Here is a 17639-nt window from a genome sequence, read left to right on the forward strand (position 1 = left end):
AAAATTCGATTGTTAACTATAGGATTATGGATTTCTAAGCCTTTCCTAAGTAAGACCTATAGACCAGCAGTGTTGGTATTATCTAGGAATTAGAGATACTGAATCTCTCTTGGAGACAAACAGTTAAGACTCCGTCTTAAAAAAAAAAAAAACAAAAAAAAAACTGAAAACATAAAAAATAAAAAATCTTAGGTCCAACTTAGCCCTAATAAATTATGTATTTTATTTTTAAATCTTATTTTTTTGTGTGGGTTTTTTTGTTTGTTTTTGAGACAGGCTCTTGTTATGCAGTTCACACTGGTCTTGAATCCTTGATCCTCTCATCTCAGTCTCCCAAGTGCTGGGATTACTGGCATAATCCAACATGTCTGAACAGAATCTATATTTTAATGACATCCTCAAGTGATTCATTTGCACAATAAGGTCTGAGCACTGCAGTCACCTTCACTAAAACATTGCACTTGGACATAAGCTTCTGGAATCTGATCACCTTTGTCATTCCCAGACCATGAATGAGAAAACAAGCCAGCAAGAAGAATGGCTGAGACTTCTGATGCTGCTGCTGTCAACTGGGATTGTACTATAATGCATTTTTTAAAGTGATATATACATACATATGTATGTGAATGTATCTTTTATGGAAGAGAAATCCACCACATCCTTTGCACTGATGTATGTATGAGAAAACAGGGTCAAAGAGTGGAATGCACATCGATACATTTATTTGGTTCACAGTGCAATTATGTGAGGTTGTGTTCTTACAGTGTCTTCAAATGAAACACAATGGAAATGGCATAGGGCCTGTAACCCATAGAACTAACATCTAACCTGCAATGTGGTACCAAAATGTAATACCACAACCCAGAAAACAGGTCCAATGTCAGCATCAAGACAGGGGGAATGTGGTGGGACTGCAAGTGGCAAATGCCACGAGGTGTGTGTGTCATTCACTCTGATGAGGGGGGTATACTGCATCAGCCTGGGATTCTGCCCTTTCTTCTCCCCTTCATTGTCACTTACAGGTGACAACATTCTAGAAAATGTACCCTATAACTAAAAACCATGCTACCCATTTCCAAGATGGACAGAAATTCTATGGTATTATTATTGCAATATTAAGTAGCAATTCATTAAATTCATTACATACTTTGCTACTAGCCAGATGTAAGGGAGTATTCAAGTCCTTATCCTTCACAGTCAGATCAGCCTGGGCACTGTTCACCAGAATATCTATAGAGAAAGACAAGAGAGAGTTACTTAGACTAGATACCAATCATATGCATTTTGAAGTGGGTACAAATAGCATTTAAATTATTACAGCTCACATCATCATATTTAAGGTTTTTAAAGAAGGAACAGTTTATTTCCATATTTGTTCTATTCCAAAGGAAGGCTGATGGGGACAGTTTTAACTGTCCCTATAGTTTCATTATTTCACCACTTCTCAGCCTTTTGGCTAAAATCAAGTACAGTTTCATTATTTTCAGTCAAAATGATGCTGCTATTACAACTGGTTCTAAATGATAAAGACATTTAGCTGAAGGATGGCTCACTTTGTCATAGTCTTCCAATTACAAAGTCTTCCAGTTACAAAGAATTGGGCAAATAGCTGACATCAATAAAATAGGTAGTGGCCCCCTTTCCGAGGTGCATGTTTGAAGAACACTGGCTTCTCTGTCTGACCTTATTTTGAGGTTTGGAGAAGTCCAAGCGCTAAATCCACAGCCCTAGTACGTACCCACAGCGCCTGCCTGGCCGTTCTCTGCAGCCATCATCAGTGCTGTTTTCCCTGAATGGTCAGCTGCATTCACTTGAGCATCGTGTCTCAGAAGCAGCTGTAAGCACTCCACATGATCAGCGAAGGCTGCTGCGTGGAGGGGTGTCCTAAAGATTTCAAACAAATGCAATGTTATTACCTTTAAACTTTGTCATTAGTAAATACCAAGAAGCATGTTCATGCCACTATGTGAACTGTGCTCTTTAGATATGGGAGGCCTTGTGTAGTGGCCCTGAAGAGAAAGTTAGCTTCTTTACTGACCCTTTAATTTTGAGTTCCAGTGAGTGTACTCTTCTAGAAAGATACTTAAACAATTAAGGGTTACATTTGTAGGTAATTGGTTGATTAAATAAAAACCTTAAAAGCCTACATTATCCAATATGTATGGTGGATTTATTTGGGAGGTCAATTTGACATTACTTATCAAAATGAAAAAAAGATATTACCTTTTAATTAAGTAATCCCATTTCTAGGACTCCTATATATACTTGGTCTTGTGACATATTCACATCTGACAATGTTCACTGTGCCTTCCAGTTATTTGAAATAGCAAAATATTATAAACAATGTAAATATTCTTCAAAAGAATGCAAGTTGAACAATATACTATACATTCACTCAATGAAATAACATGTAGATTTGGTAACCATTTGCTTTTTTAAAAGTTTATTAGTATTTACCAAATAAAGTTACAGCATACAATGGGAAAAAAAACTTGATTAAGAATTCAGCTTTCCCTGTAAGGTAACAGTCTCTGTGGAATCACATGTGGATACTACCATATAAGCACTTATCGTGTATTGAAAATATGATATATCTTAAGACAGGAGTCATAGAATTTATACAAAGTATACTATATGTAAGTTCTCATTGAAATGCCTTTTTAAAAAATTACCATTTCTTGTTCTCCTTTCTAAATATTATAGTACACCCACATGTGCACTTATCTACATATGTATATGTATGTATAATAGACTAGAGTCCACATATGAGGAGATCATGAGGTTTTTTTTTTTTACTTCCTGAGATTGGATGACCTCATTTAATATTATACATTCGAGGTCCATCAATTTTCCTGTGAATTTTGTGATTTCATTTTCCTTTAGAGATGAATAATATTTCATTCTTTTTATAGCAGCTTTTCATTATTCACTTATCTGTTGATGGACAACTAGACTGGCTCCTTTACTTTGGTGCAGTGAAAAGAAAAGCAATAAACATGGGAGTGCAAATCTCTCTATGGTAAGGGATGGAGTTCTCTGGATATATGCCCAGGAGTGGGGTGGCTGGGTCATATGGTAGTTCTCTTTTTAATGTTTTAAGGAATATCCAAATTGATGTTCATAATGTCTGTTTTAATTTGCAGTCCCACCAGCAGTGAAAATAAGGGTTCTTCTTTCTCCACATCCTCTCTGTTTGCTGTCAGATTTCTTGACAATAGCCAGTCTAACTGGGATGAGGTGGTATCTCAAAGTAGTTTTAATTTGCATTTCCCTGATGATTAGAGATGTTGAACACTTTTTAAAATGGTTGTTGGCCATGTTTATTTCTCTTTTGTTGAAAACACTGTATTCAATTCATTAGTTGATATGTTGATTGGTAATTTTATTTCCTTGATACTTAATTTTTGTAAATTCTTTTTAAATTCTGGATATTAGCCCCTTGTTTGATGTATAGCTGGTAAAGATGTTCTCCCATTTTGTGGACTGTGTGAACTTGCTGATAGTTTCCTCTGCTGTGCAGAAGCTTTTAATTTCATCTGTTGATGCCTTGGGCCAGTTCCTATCCTATACTACTGATGTTCTGTTCAGAAAGTTCTTGCTTATCCCAATGTTCTGAAGAGCATTTCTCTATATTTTCAACTAGGAGTTTCAGGGTTTCAGGTTTTTAAATTGAAGTCTTTGGTCCATTTCAAATTGATTTTGTACAAGCTGGAAGTAGTGGATCTAATTTTATTGTTGTACAGGTGGAAACCCCAGTTTTGCCAGCACCATTTACTGAATAGGCTATCTTTTTTCCAATGTATGTTTTTTCCTCCTTTGTCATGAATTAGGTGGTCATAGCTTTGTCAATTGATTTCTGGGTATTTGTTCTGTTCCATTGGTCTACCTGTCTGTTTTTGTGCCAGTACCAAGCTGTCTTTATTAGTACAGCTCTGTGGTGTAAGCTGAGGTTGAATAGTCTGCTGCCTCCACTGAGCTCTTATTCCATAGGACTGCTTTTTCTAACCACAGTCTTTTGTGATTCCATATGGGTTCTTGCGTTATTTCTTCTAGATATGTGAAACATGACTGTGGAATTTTGATAGCTATTGTATTAAATCTCTACATTACTTTTTGTACTACAGCCATTTTCACAATATTGATTCTGCCAATGCAGGAGCATGGAAGGTCTTTCCATCATCTGGTATCTTCTTTGATTACCTTTTGCACTGTCTTAAGGTTTTCATTGTAGAGGTCTTTGTCTTCTTTGGTTAGGTGTATTTCTAGGGGCTTAATATTTTTTATGCTATTTTGAATATGATGTCTTTTCTAATTTCTTTCCCTGAGTATATTATTGGTATATAAGAAGGCTATTTTTTAATATTGATTTTGTAGCCTGCAGCTTTCCTGTAAGTATTTATTATATCCAGAAGTTTTCTAGTAGATTCTATAGGGTCTCTTAACTATTGAATTATGTCACTTGAAAAATAAGGGTAGTTTGACTCCTCCCTTTCCTATTTTTACCCCTTTATGCCTTTCTCTTGTCTAATAGCTACAGCTAAGACTTTAAGCACTGCATTAAACAATAGAGGGGAGTAGGCTCCTTGTCTTGTTCCTGATTTTAGAGGAAATGCTCTCATTGTGTCTCTATAATATAATGTTGGCTCTAGATTTGTTGTACACAGCCTTTACTATTTTGATGTATGTTCCATCTGTTCCTAACCTCTACAAGAGTTTTATTATAAAGATATGACATATTGAATTGTGTCAAATGCATTTTCAGCACCAATTGAGATGATTATGTGGCTTCTGTCCCTTGCTGTGCTTATATAGTATTAAATTTATTGATTTACATATGTTGAACTAACCTTGCCTTTTTGGAATGAATTGCACTTGGTCATGATGTATCATTTTTTAAAATATGTTCCTGAATTCAGTTCCCAAGTACTTTCTTGAGAAGTTTTTGCATCTATATTCATTAATGAAATTATTATTTAGTTATCTTTTTTGTTGTATTTCTACCTGCTTTGGGGATCAGAATAATACTAGTTTTATAGAAGAATTTGGTATTGTTCCTTCACTTTCTAATTTGCAGAAGAAGTGAAGCAGAATTGGTATGAGATCTTCCTTGAAAGTTTGATTGAATTCAGCAGTAAAGCTGTCCAGTCCTGGGCTTTTCTTTGAAGGGAAACTTTTAATTATAGTATCTATCTTACTGCTTGTAATGACTTTAAGTTATTTATATCTTCTGGTTTTAATTTTGATAGATGATATGCACTTAGAAATTCTTCTATTTCTTCAGTCGTTCCAGCTTTTTAGAGTATAGGTTTAGGAAATAATCTCTAATAATGTTGTGAATTTCATTGTAGTCTGTTGTAACGATAACCCTTTTGACTTCTAATTTTGTTAATTTGTATCTTCTCCCTCTTTCTTTTTGACAGATTGGCTAAGGGTTTGTTGATCTTGTTTACTTAGTCAAAAAACAAATTTTTTCTTTGGTTAATTTTATGTATTTTCTTTTAGTTTCTATTTCATTAATTTCTTCCCTAATTGGCATTATTTCTTGTTTTGTCTACTGGGATTGGGATTGGCTGCTTGTTGTTTTTAAGAGCCTTGAGGTGCACCATTAGGTTGCTTATTTGATCTCTCTCAGATTTTTTTAATGTGAATGCTTATTGCTATTAACTTTCCCTTTAGGACTGACTTGACTGTGTCCCAGAGGTTGTGATAGACTGTGTTCTCACAGTCGCTTTAACAAACAAAGTCAATCTGTGCATTTTGGCATGGAAAAGTCTCCAATATATGCTAAAAGCAGAACATGCTTTTAGAATGTTCATGTGAAAAAAAATAATATCTACATATACTTGTATGTGTATATTTGTAGATGTGAATAAAATATGCAGGAGAAAAGCAAAAGTGGGAAGAAGGAGCTGGAGAGATGGCTCAGCCATCAAAAGCTCTGGCTGCTCTTGCAGAGGGCCCACATGTCAGCTCACAACCATCCTAACTCCAGGTCCAGGAGATTTTCTGCCCTCTTCTGGCCTCCAGGTACATTTACATACATGCAGGAAAACACTCAAAAAAAAGTTTAGAAGGAGCAGTACACACTTGTTTCTCTAAGGAGGGGCTTGGGATTCTGAGCTAAAAGGGAAACATTTTAAAATTATATATCATTAATAATATTTAGTTTAAAACATGCTTACATGTTACTTTTTCAATAAAAAAAAGTTTTGGAGGGTCTAGGTTGGAGGAGCATGTCTGTGGTTCTAGCACTTAGGAGGTAGAGGGAAGAGGATTATGAGTTTGAAGCCAGTCTGGGCTTCAAAATTAGTTCAAGGCCCGCCAAGATTCTGTCTCCAAAAGCAAGGGCTGGCATGCAGATCAGTGGTAGAACACTTTTTGGGTTGTATAAGGTCCTGATTTTAGTTTCCAGCACTACAATAATTAAGTCTATACATAAATAAAAGCAGGTGGCTTACTATTCTACAACCCAAAACAAAGACTTGAGGCTGAAGGCAAAAGGGACATCTTTGGGTCACTTACCTGCCTTTGTCATCTCTACAACTGACGATACTGGAATCTATGGCCCCAAGTAGCAATGATGCACAATTTTCATGATCATTTATTCTAAAATGAAAATGAGCTTTAGTGTAAAAATCTCAGTAAAATTACATATTCCTTCACATCTTGCTTTTATATGTTCTGTATGTCTAATAATTTGATACATTTTTAAAAATCTGATGCCAATATTTGTGGTGTGTTACAGTGGTATACACAGTAATTTCTTGCTTCTCTTAAGAACCTCTGAATTTGGCAGGAATTCCCTTCCTACTACTTATACAAGGTCCCATTTAGGGGTTTAGAGATGCCAAAGTGGAAAAGACATGGATCATTCACATTTAAAATCACCCTGATTCTTTATAACCTACACTTTCTTTATTGGTCCGTTTTATGTCTCTAGTATCTCTCCAGTCAAATGACCCACCTCCATGGGAAGTCCACAGGCCATGTAAAGACAAAGCACCTTCCATTCTTACACCCCACCTGGCAGGGCAGTCTGACCTAAGGTCATTGAATCCTCTGAAAAAAAACCACTCTCTTTATGAGACTGAAGGGATAATTACATTTGGAAAATAGGAAGAATGGAGAAGTCTTCCTGAGAGAAGCCATCGAACCATCAATAGCATCTTGATATTAATCTTGGCTGCCAAATGTGGGCTACCATTGAAGAATTCTTCACCTCTATGAAGCATATCTCTCAGCCCACCCCCTCATGGCTTCCCAATGCGGTAGTGAGTCACCTTGGCACTGCGGCTCCTGGGAAATCATTAACAAGAGAGGCCAGGCTTTGCTAGTAGACCTATTTGTCTTTAGCAGCAGAGTGGAATATTTTACTCTTATCTGTAATCTAAATGCTTTTTCCATTTCTAAAAGGCCATTTTTCTCCATGTAGCTAAAAGAGCAAAAGCAGCAGGATCAACTTCCCACATTTCTACTTACATTGCACAGTGCAGTGGAGTAAAGGGATTACCAATAAATTTGCGAAAACATTTTTGCTCCAAAAGTACCTCTATACAGTTTTCATTACCTGCAAGGAATCAAAAGAATTTAGGGAGCTCCCAAAAAAGAAACTTTCATCAAATACTGCCTGCTGCTTTTTAATTTCTCATTAAGTGTTAGATTCTAGTATATGAATTTTCCTGAATTGGCTAAATGTTGACTCTGTATGAAGTAAAATTAACAAAATGCCAAAATGTTATTAGCTATGCTCACAGGTGTTCTGAGACATAATGAACAAATCAAACAGTGAAGGCCATATGGCATGGCAGAGAGAGATAAAGAAGATACCTCATTTGTAAGCAGAATACATTCTGTGTCACCCTCAGCTCTTGATAGATGCCTAACATTGGCATGCTTCAATTTGCACATGCTTATAATAGGGAATTTTCCTTTTACCCACACAAATAAGTTAACTTAAAGTTATGCACTCAAGTGAAGGGGTGATGTGATTCTCTAGTGAAAGGGAGAAGTGATTTGCAGAAAATTTTTTTAAAAAGGCTTTAACTGTAAAATAATGTATCTTTTTTTTTTGTTGTTGTTCTTTTTGGGTTTTCCTGTGGCCCCAGCTGTCCTGGAACTCACTATGTAGACCAGGCTGGCCTTGAACTCACAGAGATCCACCTGCCTCTGCCTCCCAAGTGCTAGGATTAAAGGCGTGCACCACCACACCCGGGGATTCCCTGGACCTGGAGTTATATTGTGAGCTACCATGAGGATCCTGGGATGTGAACTCAGGTCTACTTCAAGAGCAGCAAGTGCACTGAACTGCTGAGTCATCTCTCCAGTCCCCTATGTAAGTGTTTTAAGAGGCACCTGGCACACACTGGGCATCCAGTAAGTATTTTTTAAAGTTAGTAGATGAATCAATGTGGGAGATTATGTTTAACAAAAGTGACAGGTGACTTTTAAATCCAGTTCTGCCAACTCACTTGTTACATGACATGAGACAATTTATTTGGGACTCTCTGGGCCTCAGTTTCCTGTACATATTCACAGTTGGCCTGGGAAAACCCTCCCCCTTACCCATGTCACAGGATGATAAATGCTTTACCCCATAAAGGACCTGAATGTGCTTTGGAACATGCTGTACAATGATAGGGCAGGAAGGAGGGCACTGCCAGTTGGCTTTGTAACAAATCAATGGCCCAGAACCTCTTCATGGCTGACCTGAGGGCTAATTTAGTGAAAGTTCCCTCATGTCTACCCCAAAATAATGAAGATTGGGCAGAGTGAAATAAGAAAGCTCAAATCAAACCTTTGGTGTAGACAAGGCGGCAGTGCTGTGAGGACTGAGAAGCAGATGAGGAGATGAACATGGGAAGCTAGTGACTGACGCTGTCCAGCTCTCTAGCTGCAGCCAACTCTCCCTCAATGGTCCAGACACCTTAGCCCCTCAGCTAATATGACCCCCAAAACCACAGCTTAGGGCAGCACCTGCACATTCCAGTCCTCAAGTCCTCAAGGCAGTCAAGACCGCAAGACCGGGGATCAATAAACTACTTTCAATATTTCACAATGCCCATTGAAGGAGAATCTGGGAAGATGGGAGCTTGAGCCTCAGACCTGGAGAAAGGGTGCTCTGGAAGGGTGCACTGGTTGGGAAAAGTCAGCTCCTCCTTCTCTGCTTGTACCTGGAAAGGCATAAGGGCAGAGAGCCCTCCTAAGCCACTCCTGAGAAGAGGATGTGGTCCCTGGCAGGTTTATGTCTGCTCTCACAGCTGATACTCTAACAGAACTTTACTTTTCCTAACATGGATTCTCCACTGACAGAGAGAGACCACAGATTGTAGGTTAAAAAAAATCATTTTAGGTAAAAAATTCACAATCCTCCAAAGGCAGGAGGGGAGTAAAACTAAACTGATACATAGAAAAATTGCCTGTTATTAAGGCAGAACCAATTAAAAAAAAAAGACTAATGAAAATATGAGAGGTCTTAAGTCAGTATAATTAGAACACAAAAACTTTCTAGAAGTAATAATTTCTAAATTAAAAATCTTAATGAAATTAAAATGCAAATATAAAGTTACAGACGCAGAATAAGACACACATGGAGGAAACATCCGTTATCTTAGGGGTAGGACACCATCTGAAACAAGACTGGTTGCCAAGAGACCATGGATGAAAGATTCACCTACACAGAACTCAAAACGTCTGCATGGAAAAAGGCGTCTCAAACAAGGAACAAAATCTTTGCAATACACACAACACAGAGTATTCACATTGCTAAGGCAAGGGTGCAATCCCAAACCTATGAGAAAATATAAGCCATTCAGTAGGGGGAAAGCCAGCACGGATGCAAAAGGTCATTTCCAGAAAGAGAACAACAGCCAGTAAATACAGTATTAGACAGAGAGCTGCAAATTTACACAATGAGATACATGGTCTTCTCCTTAAATATGACAGAAATAAAAAGATGTAGACTCATCCTGGGCCGACAAAGTTGTAGGAGAACGCTTTCATACACATTTGGTGGAGTATACATACGACACCCTTTTATGCAAAGTGGTGTGTGTTCCAATTTAAAACATGCATTCTTACTCAAAAAATTCACTTCTGGAAACAATTTGATAAGATTTTTTGTTCTATAATATGAACATACATACTGTCATAGTGTTTGTAATAGGAAAAAATCCTAAAAGCAATCTGAATGCCCACCAAAAGGGATCTGGTTAAATAAACATTAAGTTCTGAGAGGGTATGTATGTATCTGAGAGGGATACATACAACTTATAAGAATGTTCTCCAATATGATGTCAAGTGAACACTAATGAAAAAAAAGCTATGGGATGCTAGGTTTTTTCTTATCATTCTACCTAAAGTAGATATATATTTGTGTTTATAATATCAGAGGAAAAATTATGAAAGCTATAAAATTATATCAAAGTGGGTTTGGAAGTCAAAAATGTGAATATTTTGTTGGAATTTTTGTTTTGTTTTGCTTCTTTGAAAAGCTCAGGTTGACCTGTACTTATTATACAGCAGCAGGTGGCACTGAACTTCTGATCCTTCTGCCTCAACCTGCTGAGTGATGGGATTATAAGCATGTGACACCTAGTTTTATGTAGTCCTGGGGACTGAACTGAGCACTTTGTGCATGCTTGGTAAGCGGTCTACCAACTGAGCTCACTTCAGTATTTATGAATTGGAATTTATGAATTGGAAACAGTTTTCATTTCTTTTTTCAAATAAGTAAAATAAAAAGTTTAATCTCCAAAACAGTAAGTACAACAAAGAAAATACGAAATAATAATACAAAAAAGAAAAATCAAAATATAAACCACACATCCACTATTTACCCATGATAGGGTACTATACCATATATATTGGTTTGTTTTTAACCTTTATTATTTTAATACTTTGTGTGATTCCTAGTTATCTGATACCGATTCGAAACTGATTAAAACGGCTTAAGTCCACTGGTGATTCTGATGAGGAGTTATATGTTACTGATTAACAAAAAGAGGAAAGCCAATTTTTACTCAAAGTATCATGGCAGCCATGGGGTGAGGATGGGGAGGTCTATTTAAAACAACCAAAAGACAGACAAAAACTATATCTGGGATGCAGAAAAACTGGAAACCACAGTTTGTGGCATTATGTAATGTTCTCACTTCTACTGAGTTTCCAGAGGCTCTGGGCCAGCTAGTCTAGTGGAATCAGTCAGATGACATGCAACTCACCATTATAACAAGCCCAGTGCAGTGGTGTGTAGCCTTGGTTGTCCTTGAGACAGCAGTCCTCCTCGGAAAGAGCGAGCTGGAGCAGCTCACTCAGCCACGTGGCATGGCCCCGCGCAGCTGCGTAGTGCAAGGGTGTCCTCCCTCGGGAATCTTTACAGAGGATTGCCACTTCCTGTTCCAGCAGCATCTGAACACACTCCTCGTGTCCTGTCATAATCTGGCATATTGCAATTAAAATAAAACAAACCTCAGAAGGGCAGAAGACGTAGAAAACAAAGCTGTTAGCTAGGTGACACTGGAGGGCCTCTGCCTGGCCCCAGGGAAAAGGAATGCTCTTCAGGGGTGCAAGGTTGAACAACTCTAGCAAAATTCCTATCAGAAAAGCCTGTGACAATCATCTTGGGGATATCTCTCTAAACATACCATGAAAGGTATCATGATATAGTAGAAAATAACAGCTTTAGAATCAGGAGAACATGGTCAATCCTGCCATCAAGCCGTAAGTTATTCTGTCCCTCTGACTCACTTTATCACCTGTAAACAGACATAGAAACAATGCTCTCACAGGTTGTGGACTACTAAGGAGATAATACAGGCATGTGATGCTTGTAGTGGAGATGGGCATGCGTTCTGAGAACATTACAGAGCACATTTACACAAACCTAGAAAGTCTGGTCTACTATACTCCTGGGCTAGACCACAGAGCCTATCAATTCTAAGCTACAAACCTTGTTTGTACAGCTTGTTACCCTGTCGAACATTGTAGGCACTGTTACACTGTGGCAAGTATCTGTATATAAACAGCAAAGGTGGGGCTGGATAAATGGCTTAGCAGTTAAGAAGGCATGTTCTTCCAGAGGACCTGGGTTCAATTCCAAACACCCATACGGCAGCTAACAACTGTCCCAAACTCCAGTCCCAGGGGATATAACACCCTCTCTGCCCTCTGTGGGCTTTGCATGACACAGGTACACTTACATACATGCAGGCAAAACACTTAAACACATAAAATAAAAATAATAAAATATCTTAAATAAAAAAAAAGAAAAAGCAAAGGTGTAGTAAAAATTATAAGTGATAGGAATTTTTCAGCTCCATTATAATCTATGAGACCACCATTGTATATATAGGCTGTCACTGGTGGATACATGTGCAAGGCTGTGCATATAAAGGCCTGCTGCATGGCCCACAGGAAGTACTCAAGAAGTAAGAACTGTGATTGTGACAATAACCACATAAAGTTCCTCTTTTTGTCACTTACTAGGTTTTGGCACCGTTCCCATATAACAATTTTATGATTTTTAAAAACATTTTTAGTTGAATTTTTGTGATTTCCATACAATATAATTTGACGGTATTTCAATCCCCTTCCCTACCTGCACCTCCCCTTATTGCCCCCCACTTAATTTAATGTACTCTATTATATGCATAACAAAGAATATAGAGTCTAATTTGTGTCCCCAAATGTCCTTCAGTGTTGGTCCATCTACTGGAGCCTGGTTAACCTACCAAGAGTCCCATCCCTGTAAGAGACTATCTCTTCCCCTCCCAGCAGCCATCAGTTGCCAAAATTTCCTTAGAAATTTGGGATGGGTTTTCTTACCCACTTCCCCATATCTATGTTGGGATTTTGTCTGGGTTGAGCTTGCATGGGATTTGTGCATCTGTCACCATTACTTTGAGTTTAATTTTTTTTATGATTTTTGACTTTGTTCAAAAGTTATTTTTGTCCTTTTAAAAGAACAATTCATCAGATGTGTACAAAGAACTGCCTATAGGGTTGCCCTCGTGTATAATAAAGAGTAATTAGAAACAGCATGACTGCTCAAAACCACTGCTCAAAAATTACTGAATACATTTTGGTACTTGCACACAATGGAGTATTAGAAATGATCATGTAGAAAAATATTTCATGACATGGAAAATGGCCCTTTATATATACTAAGAGAAGAAACAGATTCCACATAGGCTCTTCATTACTGTCTTTAAATTTTTAAAAAATTCTATGCATAGAAAAAAGTCTGTATATCTATATCTATCTATCTATCTATCTATCTATCTATCTATCTATCTTTTTTTCTCCTTTAAAAATGGTAATCTTCAGGAGGTATGATTGCCAGTAATTGTGATTTTTCTTCCTCTGTGCTTTAAAAACACATTTTGGAAATTTTCTATGATGTACATTTTATAATCAGAAAGAAGAACCGATCCCACCCACAGTAGGTGTTTGCATATCAATTATCACAATCTAGCATGAAATTTTAAGGGCAGGACCTAATAGTAGCTTTTATTATTATATCTTTGTATAATTTCCTAATTTCTTTTTGACTATCTAAAGCCAACTGGTTCTATTATGAAACAAACTTCTTTTCCCTAAAAATTCACATCAGGAAAAAAGAAGCAAGCTCACTGAAAAAGTTCTTGACTAAGACTGAGAAGGATGTACATACCCCTCTATGTAAAGCTGTGCATCCCATGATATCAACAGCATCTATGTTTGCTTCCTTTTCAAGTAATAATGAAACAGCATCAATGTGTCCATATGCTACTGCAAGCATCAGGGGGGTTCTAGGGAGAGAGATAAATGGGCTTTTAAAAGTGAGATCAAGAAATACCTTCCAGTGGAAGGACAGTTCTCTTTTTATTCTTGGCAATTGCTCAATATTTTCTAATACTTCTTAATATTTTCTAATACCACCCAATATTTCTAATATTACCTAATTTGCTACTGTATGCTATGCGATGCCATGTGAAACAAAAGTTCCATCTCTGCTCTAGAGGTCACATGGAATGGCGTCAATGGAGTGATCCATAGGGCTGGGGCAGGGGAAGGGCTCACCTGAAATAGTCACATTACTCCTCTCATTTTCAGTACATATGGCCTTTACGGTGTCAACTGTGTGGGGTATGTGAAGGTAGAAGACCCTCTTGCTTCTATAAGAACAGCTCTACTTTGATAGCAGTCTATGTCGGACTTCTGCTCAAGGTTACATTTGGATGGACAAATTGCTTTGAAGAAAAACCTGACTAATCTAAAGGAAAGACCAGTGCTAGACACAGGAGGCAGTGTTCTTGGTTTGACTGACACTCAAACGCATGCATCGGGAGATAGGAACTAGAACTTTTCTGCTGTGCATTTTCTATTTGTAAGAAAAGACTGGGTGGAGAATAGGCCAACAGACAAGAAAAACAAACTCAAGAAAGGACAAAAATCTAAAGGATATTTAGCAATGGAGACAATCTCTTGAGGTCTCACCTTTTGCCACTGTTAATTAAAAAGTGGGAATGTGGCAACTTTACCTGAGGTTAGATGGGTAGAAAGAGGAACTATTAAAAAGAGCCAGAAACATGGCACAGCCAGAAAAAAAGATAATCTTTTTCATCAAAATATGCGACCCCACCAGCACTTCTCTTAGACACATGCTGTGGTACAGCCCCGTTATTCAAGGGTCTTTATCTATGATTCTCACCCAGAGATATACTCCCATCCTAGAATTCAGTAGTCAGCCCCTTTCACTGCTCAACAAACCAATGATGTCTGTGATTGGCATGTCAACTCCAGACAATGCTGAGAACACTTACTGTCCTTTGGCGTCTTTCAGGTCAACCACTTCCGGGTTGTCTGCAATTTCGAGTAATAGCCTCAAACACAGGGTGTGACCATTAATAACTGAAAAAGAAAACAATGGACATTCTTTTAACAAACAAACACTATCATATCCCTCCAAAATGAAAATTATCTGGATCTTAAATAAGTGATTCTCCACTGCCGCTGACAGAAAGCCCTAGGTTCCAGCTCCTGCTAGCTCAGGGATGGCCTGGCCTAGTGTCAACCTGTCTTCCCCTTTCTTCTTATCAGCACACTTTGAGCCTCACCTTCCTCTTCTATTTCTAGAATTAAGGGAGTTTTTCTTAAAAGTGATGTCCTTTCTTATCTCCTTGTAGAGAACTGGTAAGTCTCCCCATGTGTGAGTTCCACTGAGGCACTTACTTGTACATAATCATCTTGTGACTAACTCGCATCTAGCTACTTTTAAAAGAAGAAAAGAGGAGGAGAGTGGAGAGAAAACGTGAGCAGCAATAGAGAGAGGTGAAGGAAAAAAGGAAGGACAGAGGAAGGGAAGGGGCGGGAGAGATGGAGGGAGGGAGGGAGGGAGGGAGGGAGGGAGGGAGGGAAGGAGGACAGATAGAACAGAACAGGCCCTGCTTTTCTGGATCATTGCATTCCTAGTTCAGTATTCCAACAATAGTTCTCATTGATTAGTGGTGGCTTTATGCAAAACACCAAGCCAGAAGGGTGTGCATAGCCTGTGTTCACTGTTCGCTGATGATGTAGCTCTGTGGTATTTCTGTGCTCCTGAAACTATAGCATAGGCCTGCTTTCCAGAGTCCTGAGAACGCTGCAGGAAGTGCTCCTGCTGTCCTCCTTCCTCTTCCCTCTCATCCCCAGCTGAGCTGGGACTCAGATGGCTTCCAGGCCCTTTGCTAGGGCTGCTGGCTAGCTGCCCCAGCCACCCAGCAGTAGGCAGGAAACCCATGAAGCTCCAATGCCACATCAGTCTCAAGCAGCTGGGGAAGGGGAAGTAGGATGTGATCTTGTGTGCATCTGGCGAGATGTCGCTTTTAGGAGATGGTGGTGCCCAGGCGAGTGTGAGGGGTGCTTGAAAGCAAATCTGTGGGATGACAGTCCCCCAGAGCAAGGCACGTTCCTTTAGTTTATTAAAAAGAACTATGAAAAAGCCTTACAATCAACAAGGCTTTCCACCCAGGGAATAAGAACAAATATGCTTAACATTCCAAATGTGACCTACTCTCCTCTCTGAACAATAAGAGCACCATCAAATTTCCCTTGCTGTGGCTATGAAGAGAGAAGGGACTAGATGCAGTCACGTTGGGTTAGGAAGGCTCTTCTCAGAGCTGCATTTTACAGTTGCTCTTGCTGCTTGCCAGTCATGAGAGAACGATAATTTCACTTCCACACAGTTTTCTGGAACAATATGTATTGGAATTAGCTCACAGTCATCAACAGCACTCAGATGAACGGCAGGAATAATGCCCACATTTTCTAGGCATCACATTCAGCTCATTCCCAGCATCTATTTACATAGCTTGGGAGGAAATGTGGATTGGAGTTACAGGTAATTTATTATTGCTGCTGCTTTTGTTGATTTTTGTAGATTTACACAAAGCTGTTACCTTGTTGAAATCTGCAGGGAGTATAAGGTATGTCTAAAAGGAAGCTGTTAGCAGAGGATTGGCAGCTAAGCAACCAGGCTGTGGGTTCAGGGAGGAGGGGGCACAGGTTTGGGTTCTTGTTTCTGAGTCAATTTGACATTCTTCAAATGCTTATAATCATTCCAAGGCTATTTCATTTGTGGCTAAACACAGGAAGAAAAAAATACCATCTCTGTTCATATCACTCACCCAGTGTATCATGCAGCAAAACCCTTTCAACAGTAAAGCCTTTGCTTTTTGAACAGTAGCTTTTTGAACTTAGCTCATACCCTCAGGAAAATTTAAGTCCCCCTTAGAGTAACACACTTAAATTATCCTTGGCTTCCCACACACTACATTTTCCCCCAGTTGCCTTCTAGCAAAACGACATTAGCATCTTTAGCTGTGCCCTGCCAGCTCCTGCTCTCTGCGAGGCTAGCTCAGCCGCTGTGGGCTATGAGCGACAGCCATTTTTCATGTTGCTCAAAGACCACAACTGTGTCTGTCTGTGCTAAAACAACCAATAATCAATCTGGCTGCGACTCCTCACAGGACTCTGAGGGTTTGAAACAAAGAAATTGGCCTCTCAAGTGAATTGGAAAAGATTCTGTGTAAGCAGATCCTCAAATCCCAGGCTAAAGCTTCTGCCCAGAAGACATTTTGTGAACAGTCAAATGACAGTCTGTCTTTTCAATGAATGGCTTGAGGGAAATCGGAAAGGAGTGAGTCTTCTTGACCGCAAGGGGGCACCCTTGGACCACGCCTATCTCACAGTGGCAAATGAGTGAGGATGGTCCTTCAATGTTTACTGTTTACAAGGGCAGTCTTGCACCATCAAAGTAAGCCCTTTGTCACTGTCAGGAATTACACGGTAACAAGGTGGGATGCTTGACTTAATATGAGCTACTTATTTTTCAAAAAGGAGACAAATTTGACCTTGACAACAATACCAAGGAATACCTAGAGAGCAAAAAGACTGTGATGGGAAATAAAAATTCATAATCCAGCCACACCAGCAATCACTGACTCACCACTAAAGTTTTTTTCCAGAAACAATTATTTCCAGGTAACTGGGCAACAACTAGGTTTTTCTAATCTCTTTATTGTATCTGTTCAGTGGCTTGGATGCTGAGGGATATAGATAGAAATGTTTTTTTAGTGTGGTGGCACACACCTTTAATCCCAGCACTCAGGAGGCAGAGGCAG

At 38.8% G+C, this 17639-nt stretch overlaps 1 protein-coding gene across 5 annotated transcripts in view; it reads right to left on the reverse strand.

The window, feature by feature from the left end:
• Ankrd44 (ankyrin repeat domain 44) overlaps positions 1–17639 on the reverse strand; it is a 350075-nt gene that overhangs the window by 8316 nt on the left and 324120 nt on the right. For all 5 annotated transcript variants that reach the window (XM_017801989.2, XM_017801990.2, XM_029553616.1 and 2 more), the window contains exons 19-25: positions 14802–14889; positions 13670–13787; positions 11220–11436; positions 7480–7567; positions 6523–6606; positions 1739–1884; positions 1148–1230 (exon numbers count right to left, since the gene is read on the reverse strand). In XM_017801989.2, coding sequence (XP_017657478.1) covers positions 1148–1230; positions 1739–1884; positions 6523–6606; positions 7480–7567; positions 11220–11436; positions 13670–13787; positions 14802–14889 — 824 coding nt within the window. The remainder of the gene's footprint in view (positions 1–1147; positions 1231–1738; positions 1885–6522; positions 6607–7479; positions 7568–11219; positions 11437–13669; positions 13788–14801; positions 14890–17639) is intronic.

Source organism: Nannospalax galili, unplaced genomic scaffold (genome assembly GCF_000622305.1).
Source record: "Nannospalax galili isolate Female #2095 unplaced genomic scaffold, S.galili_v1.0 scaffold1024, whole genome shotgun sequence".
NCBI lineage: Eukaryota > Metazoa > Chordata > Mammalia > Rodentia > Spalacidae > Nannospalax > Nannospalax galili.